The sequence below is a fragment of the Neolamprologus multifasciatus genome, chromosome 8 (assembly GCF_963576455.1).
Source record: "Neolamprologus multifasciatus chromosome 8, fNeoMul1.2, whole genome shotgun sequence".
Lineage (NCBI taxonomy): Eukaryota > Metazoa > Chordata > Actinopteri > Cichliformes > Cichlidae > Neolamprologus > Neolamprologus multifasciatus.
The window spans coordinates 14,569,154-14,587,223 of NC_140446.1; the positions used below are offsets into that span (position 1 = coordinate 14,569,154).

An 18,070-nucleotide genomic window follows, 5' to 3' on the forward strand; every position below is an offset into this window, starting at 1 on the left:
ACTTTGATCCTTTCAGCCTCTTAGCCGCACTGTCTGTCGGTTGCCACGAGATGCGTTACTCCCTTTGGGGACCGCGGAGGAGGATGCACAGAGGCTCAAACGGACACTATTGATCCATCCACCCCTGCAGGCCCCAGCACAGCTCCTACCCTCCAGCTTGGCACTTTTTTCCCTGCAGGTGATGCTTTTTTAAAAGAAACAAAAACAAAAAAGGGGGGGACTGTGGCATAAAAAAAGAAAGAAAAAATGGCAGACAAGGATAGTGTGGAAAAATATCTGGAAAACAACCCGCAGTTTGCAAAAGACTACTTTGATAAGAAGCTGCGCGCTGAAGCTCTCACCGCCGCCTTTTCGGCCGACGTGGACATCAAAGACACCGCTTCGTTCAAGGATGTTAACGCCGTGCAAGAAGCCGCCATCATTTTCGAGCTCGTCAAGGAGCTGCAGAAGCCGGAGAACATGGAGCAGGCCCTCCACAAAGTGCTGCAGAGAGTGGCCCTCATCATACAGGCTGACAGGCTCAGTTACTACGCGTGTCGAGGCAGAAACGGAACACTTGAGCTCGCCACCAGCCTTTTTGACGTGACTCCGACCTCCAAGTATCAGGCTAACCTGGTCGATCCGCAGACCGAAATCGTGTTTCCTCTGGAGATCGGTATTGTCGGTTTTACCGCCACCTCCAAAAAAACGCAGAATGTTCCTGATGTGTCAAAGGTGAGGAGTTGTGAAGCTTTGTGATAAAACAAATAAACAAAACAAACTCAAAGAAAAAGTAATAATCTAGGTTAAAAAGAAATAAATAATAATAATAATAATGACTAAATTCTTTTTCTTTTTTTTAAATAAAGACTTTCATACAGAAATCAGCTACTATATAAAAGAGGCAATATCATAGTTTGTATCTATTTCCTACATTTATATTCATCTTCCCTGTATTATTTATATTTAATAAGGGTCCTGCTATAGTAAATACTGAAATAAGCTAATAACAAGGAGGAAACATATTTTTCACATCTGCCATGTTTTTTCTAAACCAGGTAAATATCAGAATTATTTGCCATGTGTCTGCAACTACTGCAAAAATGTGTCTGCAGCATTGATTGTCTTTGTCTTCTGACTGAAGACAGTTACTAATTATATAAAAATGTAATTTAGTTGTTTGTTTGGTTCTGGTAGTTGATGAACATATGAAAATTTCATGGCCTTTGTAGTTTCAAATAAATAGTTTGGTTTAATAAGACCTGCTGTAAGTTATTTGCTTTTTCTCTCCCCTCAGAATCCAAAGTTCTCTGACTTTGTGGACAAACAGACTGGATACAAGACCAAAAGCATGATGACCTTCCCTCTGATGGCTGAAAAAGAGTGCCTTGGAGTCGTTATGGCGCTAAACAAAATAGGAGCAGAGCATTTCACTCCAGAAGATGAGGCGGTAAGGATACAAGCTTAAGTGTGTGTATATATATATATATATATATATATATATACATATATATGGGTTTATCCCTAATGGCTTTCAGCGTGTGGCATTACATAACGGTATTAGAGTGTCATCAAACGATTATTACGCCCTCTTTGTCTTAACGTCTAAACTGCATCTTATTTGGCAGCAATTGTGTTAAACACATGCATAGTTGCTCTTCTTTTACTGTCAAAACCCTGCACTCAAGCCGTTTGAACTGTGCAGCTAAATAAAGGTTATTGGCATAATTACATCTTACCAGTGGGGTGCAAAACACTTCAATTATGTCAGTGGGAGCCAATCAGACCTGAGTGACTCGGTGCGATTGCTTTCGAGCACTAACGTTTAAGTAAGGCATAAAGATTTAAGTATGATTCTGTTATCTCTGTAGTCTGCATCAGAGACCATTCACTACTGCCTCTGAAGCCATACGCTCACAATGAGGTACAATTACTGAAAGATTAAACTGGGTCAGAAGGAAATTGTGGTTTTTTTTTACAGACTCTTGGGAGTCTGGCGATAGCGTCTGGTAACAGTGATGATTTTCAGAAAGAGAGAATTGGTTGATGTGCAGGGCAAAGCCTTTAACTCTTAAGATTAAAATCTTGCACCTTACAAATGTAATTTCCAGCGTTTAAGAAAAAAAACACACCCACTTAGGATCAGAGTGAAATGAGATTTCACCTGCTTTCTATCATATTATGCCTACACAGTTACCGTTATACGCCAAATCGTGTTGCGACGTTGCGCTGTAGCAGTAAAGGTTCTCATGTGTCACAGCTTTGAACCTGCTGTCTAATCTGATTTGGTCCTTAGCTCTTCCACAAGTACATGAACTTTGCTCAAGTCGTCGCCCTGCAGCACTACACAGCCTACATGTGGAATGTGGAATCCAGGAGAAGTCAGGTAAACCCAACTGTGCCATGTGTTCAGTCTAAAATCACTGATGATTTTGTCTCCTTTAAAATCTGTATTTAAAGAAAAAACAAAAATAAGCATTTCCCCCAGATGCTTTCCTGCATTCATGTTTTTACTTCTAACTTTAGGTGCTGCTCTGGTCAGCCAGTAAAGTGTTTGAGGAGTTGACAGACATTGAGAGACAGTTCCACAAAGCACTGTACACCGTAAGGACCTATCTACAATGCGAAAGATACTCAGTGGCTCTGTTGGACATGACCAAAGAGAAGGTTGGTTTTGCAGAATTGATTCAGTTATGCAGTTGGGCAGCTGCACACATAAATAACCCGATGCAGTCATTTCCTGGGTTTTATTTTCCTCCAGGAATTTTATGATGAATGGCCGGTGAAACTTGGAGATGTGGAACCTTATAAAGGACCCAAAACACCAGACGGCAGGGTAAGACGTTCATTTATATCGTCATTAAATCAGCTCTCTTTTTCCATGTGGCATTTTTACCTAATTACATTTTTTTGCAAAGATCATCAGGTTTGCTTTTTGTACAGGAAGTCAACTTTTACAAGATCATTGACTACCTCCTGGAAGGCAAAGAAGAAATCAAAGTCATACCGTGAGCAACACTGGCTACATACAAATGCACTCAAACATTTCATTTCAATATACAACATAAAAGCAGACCAAAGTGCACTCCCCAAAAACGCTGACTTTAAGTAAGTAATTTTCTGCTCTTTATTACTTCTTCTCCTTCCCACCTGTCAGCTCTGGCATCACTACAGCCTATAGAGAGTTTATAGAGCTCGTCTTGGCACAGCAGTGCTTTAGGATCATGATATTCATTTGTAATTTAATTAGTAATTTAACAACAAGTCAAACTACTAATTAAATTGAGTACAATTACTTTAATAAACAATTTGATTACATGTGAATTTTCCTGGTAATTGTGTTACAAAAGTGCAAACTACAACTTTAAATCGACTGGAATCTGGTCAAATAAAACCTACTTGATTCAGTTTACCACAAGAATGAATTATTTTAAGAAATAAACATTTTATTTTTATATTTCAGTTGCATTTTACTCAAAATTAATACGTCATGTTTATGGGGGCAAATAATTTTTTTGCGAGTATGTGTCCTTGACTTGTAATTGTAATTGAGAACATTATAAATTTGAGAGGCTATATTTTTCAAAATAAAAGTCCTAGCTAGTCCATGTACAAAATGGTCAAAATTGCAGGCAGTCTGTACATTTTAAAATAGATGAAGCAGTCACGCTTGCCCACAACATTCATCTTCTATTTAGGTCAGAAGTAATTCTGGGGGGGGGGTTCCTGATGAATGTTATTTGGAGACTAACAAGAAGGTGTATATAAGTAAGTCTGCTTTGAAAGAGCGCCCACTCTTTAATATGCGTCTCACTCAAATTCACCTTGCTGTGTGTGCTCCTCTTTGCAGTGGTCCCCCAGCCGATCACTGGGCTTTGGTTAGCGGCCTACCAACCTATGTGGCAGAGAATGGCTTTGTAAGTACATTTTCTTTTTAGCTGAATTACCAAAACGAGCAAAGAATGAAAGTAACTTGTGTACCCATCAACAACTGATGCGGTCTGATTAAAAACCAGTTGTGCATATAACCGGTGCATTTATGTGGAATACAATCTGCAAACTTTTAAGGCCACATGCAACAATCAAAGATAGATTGATTAAAACTGTTGATACATGTGAAAATATTTTTTTGTGACTGCTTGCAGATTTGCAACATGATGAATGTGGCTGCAGATGACTACTTCACTTTCCAGGTGCGGGACTTTTTCCTCTCTTTGTGCTTGGATGGTTAATGCACATTAACGCAAAAACATAAAACGTATAAAACACATCGCCGTGTCTTTCAGAAAGAGGCTGTGGACGAGACGGGGTTTGTCATCAAAAACGTCCTTTCGCTGCCCATCGTCAACAAGAAGGAAGAAATCGTGGGCATCGCCACGTTCTTCAACAGGAAAGACGGCAAACCGTTCGATGAACATGACGAACAGATCACTGAGGTTGGCGTCCTCGCTCACCCTCGCTGTGACCCTCACACACAATGTCATGTTGTTGTTTGTGTGTAAATCTTTAGCACTCCGCTGTAGCAGAAAACTGCATGAATTTGCATGCTGGCTGTATTACTACGCATATATTACATGAGGGAAAGTGTTTTTACAGGAGTTTGATGTAAATCAGGGTTATGCGGGGTCACAGCTCAGTAGATCCTGCTTCTTTTTTCTCATGCTTTCTTGATCTCGTTGTTTGCACCAGGCCCTGACACAGTTCCTCGGCTGGTCAGTGCTGAACTGTGACACCTATGACAAGCTGAACCGTATGGAGTGGAGGAAGGATATCGCCCAGGAGATGCTCATGTACCAGACCAGATGTACCACGGATGAGCTGCAGTCCATTCTGGTTAGCGTCACCTTGCCTTTTTCTTTCCCGAAACCTACCTCTGACCTCTCAGCATTTGTTCGAGAAGCAATTTAAGCAGGAATTTAAAGTAGTCAAAGGGTAATGCACTGTGAAAAGCTTATTGAGTAGCAGTCCTACATTACCAGCTATTAGGGGACTGATAGGAGGTCTAATGGATGATATATCCACTTGGCAAGAGAAGATTTGACAAGAGTTTACAAGGGTACTTCTGGGAGTACTTGTCTGAAATCTCTGAAAGTATAACATAACATGCAATGTAAATGAACAAATGATTGTTTTCTCGTTTACAACCAGAACACCAAGGAGAAGTTTGATGCCGATCCTGAAGACTGCGACCAAAAAGACATGTACAAACTGTTGGTGAGCTGCTCATCAGTCAATCGTTTCATTTAGTTTGAACCAAAATAAAGTTGGTCCACAAGAAAGACACTGTAAGCATTTCAGGGAATAACCCACGTATGTCGTGTGTTTCTGTTCAGAGGTCAAACATCCCGGTGGCAGACAATGTCAATGGCGAGAATCTGTACCTGTTCTCCTTCAGCGACTTCCCCGTGACCGAGTTCGACCTCATCAAAGCCGGCATTCGCATGTTCTTCGAACTCGGAGTCGTCGAGAAGTTTAAAGTTCCTGCAGAAGTGAGTCGTATAATCAGACGCTTGCTTTGATAAACCTGTTCAAACAAGACGCACTCGAACTGCTCTCCCGGTTCTTGCGTTTTTGTCCTTAAATGCTCCCGAAGCAAAGTTCTGATGCAAATATAAAGATGATCATCATGTTCCAAATCCTTTGGAACTTAAAACTGCTGCTATTTTATTAATAATGAGAGAAGAGACGAGCCTTGGGGACACAGAATGTTCGTGGCATCATCTGTGAATCTTTTTTGGCAACAGGCAAGCTGCCATGGCTCTGGGAACAAAGAAGTGGATGCGATCCTTAATTAGACTGTCGAAGCGTGCCATGCTGTACTGCAGTTACAAATATGAGGGATTCTCTGTAGTGTTGTAGGGCAAGAGTTGCTTTCCTTAGGCATGGAAAGAAAGTGCACCACCTATACAATTTCCTCTCTTTTTTGCTTTGTTTTTAAATCCGAACCCTCCCTTTCCCCCTCAGACGCTGACCAGGTGGATGTACACCGTGAGGAAGGGTTATCGTTCCATTACCTACCACAACTGGAGGCACGGTTTCAACGTAGGCCACACTATGTTCTGCCTGCTGCAGGTAAGGCCTGCACAACATCCAGTTCTTGCTACATAGATTAAGCACAAGCCTTTTAAACTTTTCTAAGCTCTTATTTGACTCTTTCTTCTACTACAGACAGGAAAGCTAAGGAAATACTACACTGATCTCGATGCCTTTGCCATGGTGGCCGCTGCTTTCTGCCATGATATCGACCACAGAGGAACCAACAACCTCTACCAGACAAAGCAAGTCAAACCGACTCTTTTATGAACGTGTTTGGCAATATATGGACCTGTGTCTAAACTGTCTCTTTTTTCCCCCTGTAGGAGTGCAGCTCCTCTGGCCAGACTTCATGGCTCCTCCATCATGGAGAGACACCATTTGGAGTACAGCAAGACTCTAATGGGGGAGGAGGTACGACATTTTTTTCTTGTCCAGTAATTTCAGTTGTGATATTTAAAAAGGAAAAACACACGCGTTTGATCACTATTCATGATCTTCCGCAGAGCTTGAACATCTTCTGCAACCTCCAGAAGCGTCAGTTTGAGAATGTGCAGCACTTGTTCGACGTCTGCATCATCGCCACAGATCTGGCGCTTTACTTCAAGTAGGTTTGCTGCAGATCGGCCATTTTGCAGCCACAGTTAATGCGAGACGTAAAAGAACGGCTAGTCAAAGACGCGATCGCGAAAGCTGTAAAAAAGCAGCCCAGTTGACGTGACCTGTTTCTCTTCACACAGAAAGAGAACCATGTTCCAAAACATCGTGAATGCCACGGAGCCAATGGCAGACGAAAAAGAGGCCACGGCTTTTGTTTCCACCAACCCCATCAGGAAGGAAATCGTCATGTATGTAAACTGATTTAACGTGCTGAGAAAAGTCTGTCCAGTTGACTTTAGAAAGATGAGGAGATTTCTGAGACAGCAGGCCACGGCAAATCATCAGCGTGTTGCACGTCCTGTTTTTTTTTTCTTTGTCCCTCTGACTGTGTGTTTGTCTCACACCTTCAGGGCCATGATGATGACAGGTTGTGACTTGTCAGCCATCACCAAGCCCTGGGAGGTACAGAGCAAGGTGGGTGACCTTTACAGCGCTGACATGGCCTGATTTCAAAATATCAGGGGAAGTTCACAAGAAAATAAAAACTCACACTAGTACGGGACGAAATAAGCTATTTGTGTTATTCTGTTTGATATCAGTAAAAAAGTTCCATATTTATAGCTGCCAGAAGACATCCTGACCTGATCCGGTGAAATCCCATGTGTAGTTTGAAGAGTACTGAAAATAACTCGGCGGCACTCATGCTGTACTTCCGCCACTGCGTGCCTTTGATTTCCCTGCATCACGCTTTGTTTTGTTTGTTGCCCTGTTTTGTCTGCAGGTGGCTCTGATGGTGGCTGCTGAGTTCTGGGAACAGGGCGATTTGGAGAAAACTGTTTTGGAGCAGCAACCAATTGTAAGAGCCACACCCCCTCCTGTGGCTTTCTTCTTGTCCGTTCACGTTTTTTTTTTAGCATTACAGAGCAACTGTTTGACCCTCTTTCACCTGAAAACTCTTCCTCTTGTCTCTCTCAGCCCATGATGGACAGAAACTGTGCCGAGCAGCTCCCCAAGATGCAGTGTGGCTTCATCGACTTTGTGTGCTCATTTGTGTACAAGGTGAAAACTTTTTCTTTTTTTTTACACTGTGCCGCCCTGCCAAAAGATGACTAGTGGAGGCTGGTAGTGAAACAGACAAGAAAGGAAGTCTGGTCTATGTTGCAGTAGTTTATCTGTATTTTTAAACAAGCGCCAACACTACTGCAACTGTGTAATCCTACTGTGAGGGGCCTTTAAGAAAGGCAAAGCCAAACAAAAATAACTTAGCACAGTCATTAACCTTACTCGGAACCTTTACAGTGTTTCCAAGGCAATAATATTTATTTTCAAGCCCTCCTGAACAGCTCAATGAAAAGCCAGGTGTAAGTGTTCCCATATTTCATAAATAATAATTAGAACAGAGAGGACTCTTTGGTGATAAAGTTGAACATTCGATACAACAAAACGTCACTGCACAGAGCAGGAGCAAAAACACTGGTGCTGATTGCAAACTGGCAATTTCACACGCAGTGTCATTATTAGCGTTACAGAAAGCATCAGCCATCTTAGGTTGTGTAACAGGATGTATTGAGATTACCTGTTGAGCCCAGAAGGAAGGCCAGCTACACGACAGGTGAAGAAATTTAAAGAAACTACAGGACCTTTGGGGACACCGTGCTGGTGTGGTTTGGGTCTGTTTGTCCACAGAGAAGAGACACAGGCATGTTCTGAGTGATCACCTTTGGGATTTTTCCTAATCATGGCACAAAGAAACAAAGGACTCTGTCTGCACCTGATCAGTAAATTTATAGCAGGCGTCCTTCAAATACCCAGCATGCTCTCTGGTTCTGACTTTAAGCCCAGCCATTTCTTTTTCGGTTCAAGTTTGGGCACCAGTTCTACATCACTGGAAAGCGTGTATAAGTAATTAGTGTTGCTGTTAATTTGTCACCAGATGGTATTTACACTAGAATAAACACATCCATGAATCTGCTGTCCTTGCAGGCCAGTGCTGTAAGAGGCAGAACATATTAGTGCAAGAGGGGGGGAAAAACTGCATTCTTCCAGTTATTATATAACATAAGTAACACCTACTTACATTTCATTTGTTTTTCTTTTCCCAGGAATTCTCAAGGTTCCACAAAGAGATCCAGCCTATGTTTGACGGCCTGAACAATAACAGGGCACACTGGAACGAGCTGGCTGAGGTATACAACGCGAAGATGAAGGCCATTGAGGATGAGAAGAAGAAACTAGAAGAAGAGGAAGCCAGAAAAGGTAAGAATATCTTTGTGCGATCATTAATCTGTTGGCTCGACAGAAGAGTTCATCTTTCTTTTTTCTTTTTTTCTTCTTTGTATATTTAGCTGGTGGCGATGGAGGGAAATCAAAGACGTGCACCATCTGTTAAGTTCCACCAGTGCTTGGATCTGAACTGATACAGTCTGTTTAGGACTAATCTAGACAACACTAGTCTTTCCTGGTCTGAAAGCTCATCTCATCTAAGCTTTTTCCTCGGTGTGGTCTCGCCTACACCAGTGTAGTTCTGGTTTTTCGCTGTTTCATTCATGTAGTCCGGTCCAGCCCTGTATGGACCGGACTACATACAGGGCTGGAATAGACCCACCTAACCTTTTCTTCAAGGAGGGAAGAGTCAGAGACTTCACCGTGAAGTAAACCTGGACGAGAAGCTGTTCGACTTTGAAAGCACGACACGTTTGAATCTTCTCCTTCCTGCTGAACAATGTTGTGGACATTTTTAAAGAAAAATCATACCGTTGCAAAAATTCCTTAGTGTTAACCAAAAATATTTCTGACATGTTTTAAAAGTGTGGCTGGATAAACTTCAATATTCAGGAAGGAAAAACTAGTTATGCGTAGTTGAGATAGGGTGCAGCGTGTGGGGTGTACACATGCCAAAGCATGTACAGTGCTGCTGTAGACAAGTCAGAGAGCGCTCCTGTTGGCAGTCAGTTAACACGCAGTATATTTTAATACTGTAGGTCGCACAACGCACTTAGCTGATGCTATTTTGACAGTAGCAGACGTGATAAAGTGAGGGAGGGCAGGCTGGGACACGTAACGTCATGGCTACGGACCTGAGGAAATGTGTGAAATGAATTCCTTTACATTAAGAGTAGGAAAGCTGCAATCTGAGGGACCTGTTAATGCTTTAGTAGTGAAAAGCAAGGAATGCATGTAATAGTGAGAAACGCACTGTCTTGAAATAAAGGCCGATGTCTCTTACCTCAAAAGACACTAAGAAGCTGTGTGAAGGTGTTTGTATTTTAATATGCAACTATATCTATATATACTTTTTTTTTTTTGGATTCTTTGAGTATTTTGTACTTGGACTGTCTTGGAAGGAGGATGGAGGGGAGCTTTGAAAGAGGACAAATTATCACTAGAATCACATCCAGACGTCAAGTCTGTGTTTTGAACTTGCGAACCTTTATCGTCAGCTTTGATGAATTCCTCTGGGCTGCGCTGAACTGGGGAAAGACACAATTTTACTACACGGGTATTAAGATTGAACTTACAATTTCTTATCGATTCCATTTAAAAGTCTTTTTAAATGTGAATGATTTCACATGTTTATAGTTTATGGCATAGGAATTGTAAAATGTAAATTGTATAAACTTATTGAAGGTTGTAAAGGCAACTTTTGCTTCTTGTAAGCAGGCGAGCGTTGCAGTAGATCTACCTCTTCTGTAAGAGGATTTGATTGCCTGCCAGTGTTTGCGATCCACACAGCTTTAAATAACCGTCTTACTGAGGAGGTAAAAAAAAAAAAAGGCTTATCATATATATGTGCAGAGACTTGTTTTTGTGAAGATGAAGCTAGAGCATCATTGATTGTACGGTGGTACAGGCCAAAGTCGTCTCCTTCTTTCTTCATTGATGTAACCGTGAGACAAATAAGGCAATAACTGCTCAACTCAGTGTAAATCTATGCCACCCACGTAAAACCAAATTGAACCGATCTGGGCTGAAAACGTAAGAGTTTACAGTGCAAGCAGAGTGCACTTTCTTGTTAGCACTGCGGCTGTGGCTTTCATCTCCCTGTTACGCAATGTCTCCTCTAATCAATGGGGCATCAATCAGAGGCACTTGATCCTATCAGAAGAGCTTTGGGAGTACCTGGAAACTACCTTGTCTGCTGCTTGAGGTGAAGCGAGGAGCCGTTGTAATCCCTGGATCCAAAACTGTGCAAAAAAACAAACATTTACGAAATGTGAGAGATATGTTTCAGTGATTTCATAATCTTATCTTGTTGCACACATTTTATATGAAATCTTACACCATCAGTTCTGTCTCCAGTTATGTTAAAAAAAAAACAAAAAAACAGCCCCTTGGCTTTTCTTTTGGATCCTTTGTGTGACACAAAAAAAAGCACTATATACTTTCTACTTAATCCATCAACTGTCATTCAGACATTAGAGCTCTATCGTTTGATGTATGAAATGACCTCTGTATGAGTCATGAGATGTAATATGTGTAAGCAAATAAAGGATATTATGGATGCAAAAGAGTAAAGCGCATCGCTTTTTTGGGCTTGAAAATAGGACAGCACGTGCAGAGGCGACGCTTTCTCTCTTCTTCGCAAGTTGAGTTATGCACATTAAAGTTAAACACAGGCAGAGTGAACCTGAGAACCTCTGGGCTTAGCTGCGACAGTGCTCGTCGGAAAGCCATATATCACCGGGGGATCTTAGAGGCTCCAAAGCTGGATGAGCCATTGGGGAAAGAGGATCAGTGGATTGGTTGTGATCCCTGCCCGATTCAGTACCATCTCACTTTTCTGCTCAGCGTTGCGCCTGTGACCTGCTGTGTGGAAATTCCGCCTGGAGAAAGCTGGAAATTGCACATTGAAGTGTAGAAAAATAACACAATTAAGAGCGGCTGCAGTAGTGCAATCCAGCGTGTGCGTTGCATAGAGGACAGGATGCTGCTGAGGCCTCCGCTGACAAATATGTGACATGAAACACAGAGCAGTAATTTATCATTTCGCCGAACACTTCTGCGCCAACGCGACCCTTCGATCCCCGGAGAGTTTGCAGGTCGGCGAGTGCAACTCTCTTCACAGTCCACCTCTACTGGAATAAAAAGTTAGTGGCTTATTATAACTCGGATGGCTGAGATTCAGCTGATGTTAAGACACAAGTAACCAATATCTAGTTTGAGGAGAACCAATTTTGTGGAAACTTGGACTTGAATACAGACTGGACTTTTTCTGGGTTCTTCAGAAGCAAAAAATTGGTGTTACTTTTCAACTTCTAAATCACGAGGGAAAAACAAAAGCAACACATCCAAGAAAACGGACTTTGACAGCACAATTGATCAGCTGAAAAGTGTACAAGTGTAGCTGCAGGCTGAATCGTATCCTGCCTAAACTCCAAAACAAGCTATTATTGCTCAGTAGACTGTACTTAACTACCTGTTAGCTTACATGAATCACACAGTGAAAGAGTGCTCCTGAGAAAGCAGAAAGTAAAAAAGGACACAGACAGAGCAGTATGTGGTAATTGTCTTTATTTAAGCCAAGGTCTTTAATCCCCAGCAACATGTAGTTCCCCTCTGCAGTTAAAAATAATCCTTTGTTTTTTAAGAGCAGAAGGTTTGACTCTTATGCAACACTTCACAAAACAATCATATATGCAGGTTTAGTTGCAAATGGGACTTGGGGACAAGGTTATTGAATTAAGACTTAATTAAGTTATGCATCATAAGCAAGGGGCAAGCTCCACGGCTGAAAAGAAAAAGAGCATTTCCTGTATGTGCTGGGTCGTAAAAAGGGACATTAAAATGGTAAAATTTGCAACAAACAAAAACAGATATAAAGAGAAGGTGACAGGGGCGGGCCATGTAAACACGATGTTTATTTCATTGGCAGTAATGGAATTCGCAGTGAAATAAACCAACATACAGTCAAGACTCAAACAGAACACCTTTAAGTATTCAGAAGACACACAGAAGTGTAGTCACAGCAGGGAAGCCACTGATTCCAGCGGATTCAAAGAAACATGTCTTCAAAGTACTCATCAAACTCTTCCTCCCTGAAGAGACACAACAAGCAAAACACAGAAATGTAAGTTCCTGTCATGCATGATACTGACACAAACTGTTAGATGCTTCTTATGGGGGGACCCCAGCATAACTCGGTCAGTGTCAGTTCTCTATACAGCATAAAATGATGTTGACAACACTGATCCAGAACACAAACAAATACACAGTGAGGGGCAGAAGCAAGAGAGACTGAACATTTTTAAACAAGGCAAACAGACCTGAAATGCACTTAAGTTACCCACTATCGCTTTCTTGACTGAAAGTAGAACCCAATCTATACAAATTTCAGATTTGTAAGAGGCAGGTCTTTATGTTCTCCCTGATGTTATTTTACATTAAAATAACATCAATAATATTCATTGCACAGATTATAAAACCCAAACTAGCACAGCCAATATTTCGAGTAATAAGCCATTTGCTGCCAGTGAAATGGCTCAGAAGCATTACCATCATTATCCTATCAAAGCTCGGTGGAGGTTGACATAAACGTGTTCAAGATTTTGTGAGCAGCTTTACGCAGTGTGTGTAAGCAGCTCTCATATATAGACAGCAGTAACCCATGTAACTGTGACAAACGGGAAGCTTAAAACGAGCACTAACTGTTAACCTCACCTCGACTTTTCCTCCACTGCAGGGGCAGGTCCTCGCCAGTGGTCGCCTTCTGATTGGTCCTCTGGCTCATCCCCAGCGTCAGAGTCTAGTAGGAGAGTTTCAGAGAGCAGTCAGTCGCACTCACAGCAAAGAAAAACTGGGTCAACCGGTAACCTTTGCTCATCAGTTAAAAAGTTACATTGCAGCCACAGCCACCCTGGGGCACACTGGCAGAGGCGAGGCTGCCGGACACTGGCGCCACCGGGCCCTCTGACCACCACCAGTAGGCAACGGGTGAAGTGTCTTGCCCAAGGACACGACGACCGAGACTGTCCGAGCCGGGGCTCGAGCCGGCAACCTTCCGATTACAAGGCGAACTCCCAACTCTTGAGCCAGGATCACCCCCCAATAGTCTTTAGGTCTTTAATAGAGAAAGACCTCAGTTAGAGGGGTGGATGGAGTGTTTTGACCCAAATCACCTCCACCATGCGCATAACACACCCACTAAAACCCTTAATTAATATAAATGTAAAGAGTTGACATTTTCCTTTAATTTGTCACTCATATAGCCTCTGATCAACCAGTGAATGTTTAGGAAGTAAACTCTAAACTTCTTCAAGAACGTGGCCTATTTCCTCCTTCAGTTTTGGCAGGTTGTAGTAGACAAATATGTTATCAGCATAAGCCACTAATTATGTGATGCTATACTGGGCCAAAGCAGCATATTTTTCCATTCATTTTCCCTGGCATTAATATAAAGTTTCTAGGGCACAAAGTGCTTCCCTGATATTAAAAATCTCTCCCCCCTCTTTGAACGTGCTGCTTATACATTACACTAAATACCAGAGTCCGAAATTTAATCTTCTCCAACCTTATACAATTGCTTTGAGCACGTGTGACGCAGAAAGAAAGCATAAGAGTTTTTGTGTATGGACCTGCATGTGGAACTCAGTGACATAACCTCAGAGTGTACACCTCCACCTACCAACCCATTTATCCAGCCAGACCTTGGCTGAACAAACAGAACAGGGACAAGGGGGCAAAGTCATACCTCACTTCATGCTGTTTCCAGTAAAGTTAAAAAAAAACATACAAGAAAAATAAAAAAGAAAGAAAGAACGGAGACAAAAAGCATGCTGAGAAAAACACGGCTCTGCTGTCTGTTATAACATTAACTACAGGGCTTATGGGAGTGTCAGGGTGCTTTCACTGCAGAAGTTTGGAGGAGAGTTTCAGTTCAGCGCTCAGGTGAAGGAGATCATAAACTCAGATTCCAACATTGAAGAGCTAAAAAGGTTTTGTGCAACATTTGGAAATTTGGAAAAAATGTAAAGATATGTAAGATAGGTGACCTATCATAATGTCAAAATGGCAAATTTCACCTAAAGGTTTAGGGATCTCTGCATCCCTACATCTTTTTAAAAATGCGTTTGTGGGTCTGTGTGCATCAGGCCATCCTGACATTACCTTTATCCGAGTTTTGCAATTCCTCTGAGCTGCTGGAAGAGGTGGAGCGGTCTATAGAGAAACACAGAGAAGCAACGATCAGAGTCACAGCTACCGGCCTTTGCTGACCTTAACGAACACTTTAAAAATACTACGTGCATGACTTGCCACACTGTTGGCCACACTGATGCCAAATATCCTTGGGCAAGATACTAAATAACTCCAAGTTGCTCTTCGATGCATCCACAGGAGGATGAATGTGTGTAAATGTTAGATAGAAAGCACTTACACAGAAAAAGCATAGAAAAAAATGGATGAGCAAAGTTTTACAAAGCTCTGGGAGTGCTCAGTCAGGGCACAGAAAAGCTCTATATTAGAACTAGTCCATGTACCATTTATAACAGCCGATAAATCAAAATTAAAGCGACAGTGGAGAGACACCCTTCCACTGTGTTATGAGCGTTAACATTGCACATTCTGTCCACCAGAGGGCACTCTGCATGCAACTTCCCTGCTGGCAACACATTTTGCATAATTGCTAAAAACATAAACCTGACTCCCACAGCACCACCTATGGGTGCAGTACTTCCAGTTTAATCTGGTGGGGGAGGATAAATTGTATGTTTTTAGTTATGAATGTTTTTGCTGCACAAACAATTTAGTGAAAGAGGAAAAAACAGAACAAATAATAACAGTTTTAAAGCTTGGAGCTCTTGTAATAAAATAAGATGAGATCAAATGGAAATTATGGCAACAACAAAAAAAAAAACTAAATGTCAAACACAAAAGAAAAATTGGTATTACATAATTTTGAAGAACATAATGCAAACAAGGTTGCTCCCAAGGGTATTTTTTTCATCCTATTACTGTTTTAAATGAAAGTTTATTTAGAAAGAAGAGCAGAGGAGTTTTACCTCGGTGCTTCTTGTGTTTGTGCTTCTTCGAATGTGACGACGATCTCTTTTTCTTCTTCGCTTTTGCTTTCGCTGGCTTCTGGTTCTGATCCAAGAGCATTTTAGTCTTTGGTTTTGCTTTCACCTCCTTCCTCCTGAACAGAATCACAAATTGACCAAACCGTCAGCCAAGTCGCTGTTTCAAATGCTATTACGTGAAACCCTTGGTGTGGGTTGAATGGCACATCCAAAACACGAGTAAACTGCGGCTTTAATGACAACATCTAATACAAGACTTCCAGCCATCCTTCAGCAGCTAAAGCGACACTATAATGCACACAGCTGCTTCCAGATTCAAAAAAACTGTGATAAAATCATGACACTCTGGTAAGGTCAGACGGGAGATATGAATCATGTTTTGAATTCTAAACCTCTGCATGCAACAAAACAACACGTGCTGACTGTCCATGGTGACCTGGCCTACTTTTAGCAGACGAGCGCACTCTCAGAAATCAGTCTTCACGGGCAAACAGAGCTACATGTTCATGTAAAAGGCGAAGTGAAAGTCGGCTTACTTGTGATGGTAGTTGAGTTTGAAAGAGCATTCAGGGCAAAGTCCTAGAACAGAAACAACATGACATATTCACATCTATTGTAGCGGCTCTAAAAATAGATCCACTGTTACTACTGCAATTGTTATTATAGTGACAGTGTCAGGGTGCTTCTGTGTTAATGCTCACACTTTTTGTAACTACTAGTGGTTGAAAATGATGCTTCTATAGAAGATACAGTAACTGCAGCATCACCCCGGTGTACACTGAGAAAATGTTCAACCTGATTCATATGCAGTGCTGAGTCTTCAAAAGTCTTGAGTCACCCTTCATTTCTTTATATTTGGCTTCCAAGAAGCTTCCATTTCCAGAGAAACGTTTGTTTTTTTAAGCAATTTAACACTAAACTCTGAATAATTCCCATGTGTGAAAAGTCCCCTCACCCAACCGATGAACCAATATAGTACCTATACATGACACACAGCTTTATCAAAGGACAGATTTAAAATTGTTAAATATGTATCCCGTCGCAAAAACACATAACTAATTGTCATTTTCTTAGTCGATTTGATGAAAAAAAGCAAAAATGACACAATTTGATCAAAGCTAACATCGTTTAAGACGCAGTAACTTGAGCGCCAGAAGGCAGCAGCCTGGGTTCGAATCTGACCTGTGGCCCTTTGCTGCGTGTCTTCCCCCCTCCGTCTCCACCATCGCTATCTAATAAAAAAAATGTTAAGAGGCATTAAGTAGTAGTATTTTTGCTAGAAGCTATTAGCTTAAACCTTGGCATATCCCAGCATGTTATGCAATGTGTCCTTAAAAAAAAATTAGATGAAACTGGACAAAAGGAAAGGGATGATCTGGACAGAGAACAGAACAAAAACAGCCAACATCTGAAGAAGAGCCTTGAACGTCCTTCAAGAAGCCTGGAGAACTATTTGTGAAGGCTACTTAAAGAAAAGAGAAGAAAGCCTGAATAAGAGAGTTCAGGCTGTGTTGAAGAATAAAGGTGGTCACACCAAATATTGACTTTCAAGCTCGTTAGAACTGTACAAACTCTCTTTTTTTTTGCACATTTTTAATAGATCTCTGGACCCATTTTCCTCGCTACATCAATCAATCAATCAATCTTTATTTATAAAGCACTTTTCATACAAAAAAAATGTAGCACAAAGTGCTTTACATGGTTAAAAGCAGCCCCCCCTCCCCTCCCCCCCCACCCCACCCCACACACACACACGCGCACACTTAAAAAGTAAAATTGGACTGGGTACGCATGAGCCAAGTGAGGAAACACTATCATGGGAGCCGTCTGCACCGGAAGCCGGTCACAGACCGCAGCCTCCAGGCTGGGCACACAGCAGGAGGGAGGCAAAGAAGCCCCCCAGCCAGGCTGAGAGGACCCCCAGAGCCCCAGCAGCCACGGTCGATCACAGCCCCGGTGCAGAGAGCGCCCTCCGAGGAAACACTGGAGATATGACCTAATAAGAGTATATACTGGGTAAAAAGATAAAATAAATAAGAACGGGATACAATATAAATATAAATATAAATAGAGTAAGAAGATTAAAAAATGAATAAGAATAAAATCAATAAATATTAGGTAAAACCTAAATTAACAATAGAATAACAGGATAGAATAAATAAGCGTAAAATAAATAAACGTTAAGTAAAAGACAAATTAAAAAGGTGGGTCTTGAGCCTGTTCTTAAAAACATGTACGTTCTCTGCGGCCCTGAGCTCCTCCGGCAGGCTGTTCCACAGACGAGGACCATACCACTGAAAAGCTGCCTCTCCATGAGTATGTGTCCTGACTTTAGGGACAATCAAAAGGCCAGTGCCAGAGGACCTCAAGGTCCGCGAGGGTTCACATGGTAAAAGCAGATCTGAGAGATAAGAAGGCCCAAGACCATTAAGACATTTAAAAAC

At 41.7% G+C, this 18,070-nt stretch overlaps 2 protein-coding genes across 2 annotated transcripts in view; one reads left to right on the plus strand and one right to left on the minus strand.

The window, feature by feature from the left end:
• On the plus strand, positions 1–11,127 carry pde6c (phosphodiesterase 6C, cGMP-specific, cone, alpha prime). Its single transcript, XM_085171172.1, has 22 exons — positions 1–714; positions 1,277–1,429; positions 2,276–2,365; positions 2,506–2,646; positions 2,741–2,815; positions 2,923–2,987; positions 3,830–3,896; positions 4,125–4,172; positions 4,266–4,415; positions 4,669–4,812; positions 5,128–5,193; positions 5,313–5,468; positions 5,944–6,051; positions 6,148–6,257; positions 6,339–6,426; positions 6,519–6,619; positions 6,753–6,860; positions 7,023–7,086; positions 7,394–7,468; positions 7,588–7,671; positions 8,715–8,868; positions 8,958–11,127. Exons 1-22 carry the CDS (start codon positions 247–249, stop codon positions 8,999–9,001), a joined length of 2,559 nt encoding a protein of 852 aa, XP_085027298.1. The 5' UTR covers positions 1–246; the 3' UTR covers positions 9,002–11,127.
• fra10ac1 (FRA10A associated CGG repeat 1) overlaps positions 9,932–18,070 on the minus strand; it is a 25,559-nt gene continuing 17,420 nt past the window's right edge. The window contains exons 10-14 of the mRNA XM_085171176.1: positions 16,163–16,205; positions 15,609–15,742; positions 14,716–14,766; positions 13,270–13,354; positions 9,932–12,647 (exon numbers count right to left, since the gene is read on the minus strand). Of these exons, the coding sequence (XP_085027302.1) occupies positions 12,605–12,647; positions 13,270–13,354; positions 14,716–14,766; positions 15,609–15,742; positions 16,163–16,205 (356 nt within the window). The 3' untranslated portion in view covers positions 9,932–12,604. The remainder of the gene's footprint in view (positions 12,648–13,269; positions 13,355–14,715; positions 14,767–15,608; positions 15,743–16,162; positions 16,206–18,070) is intronic.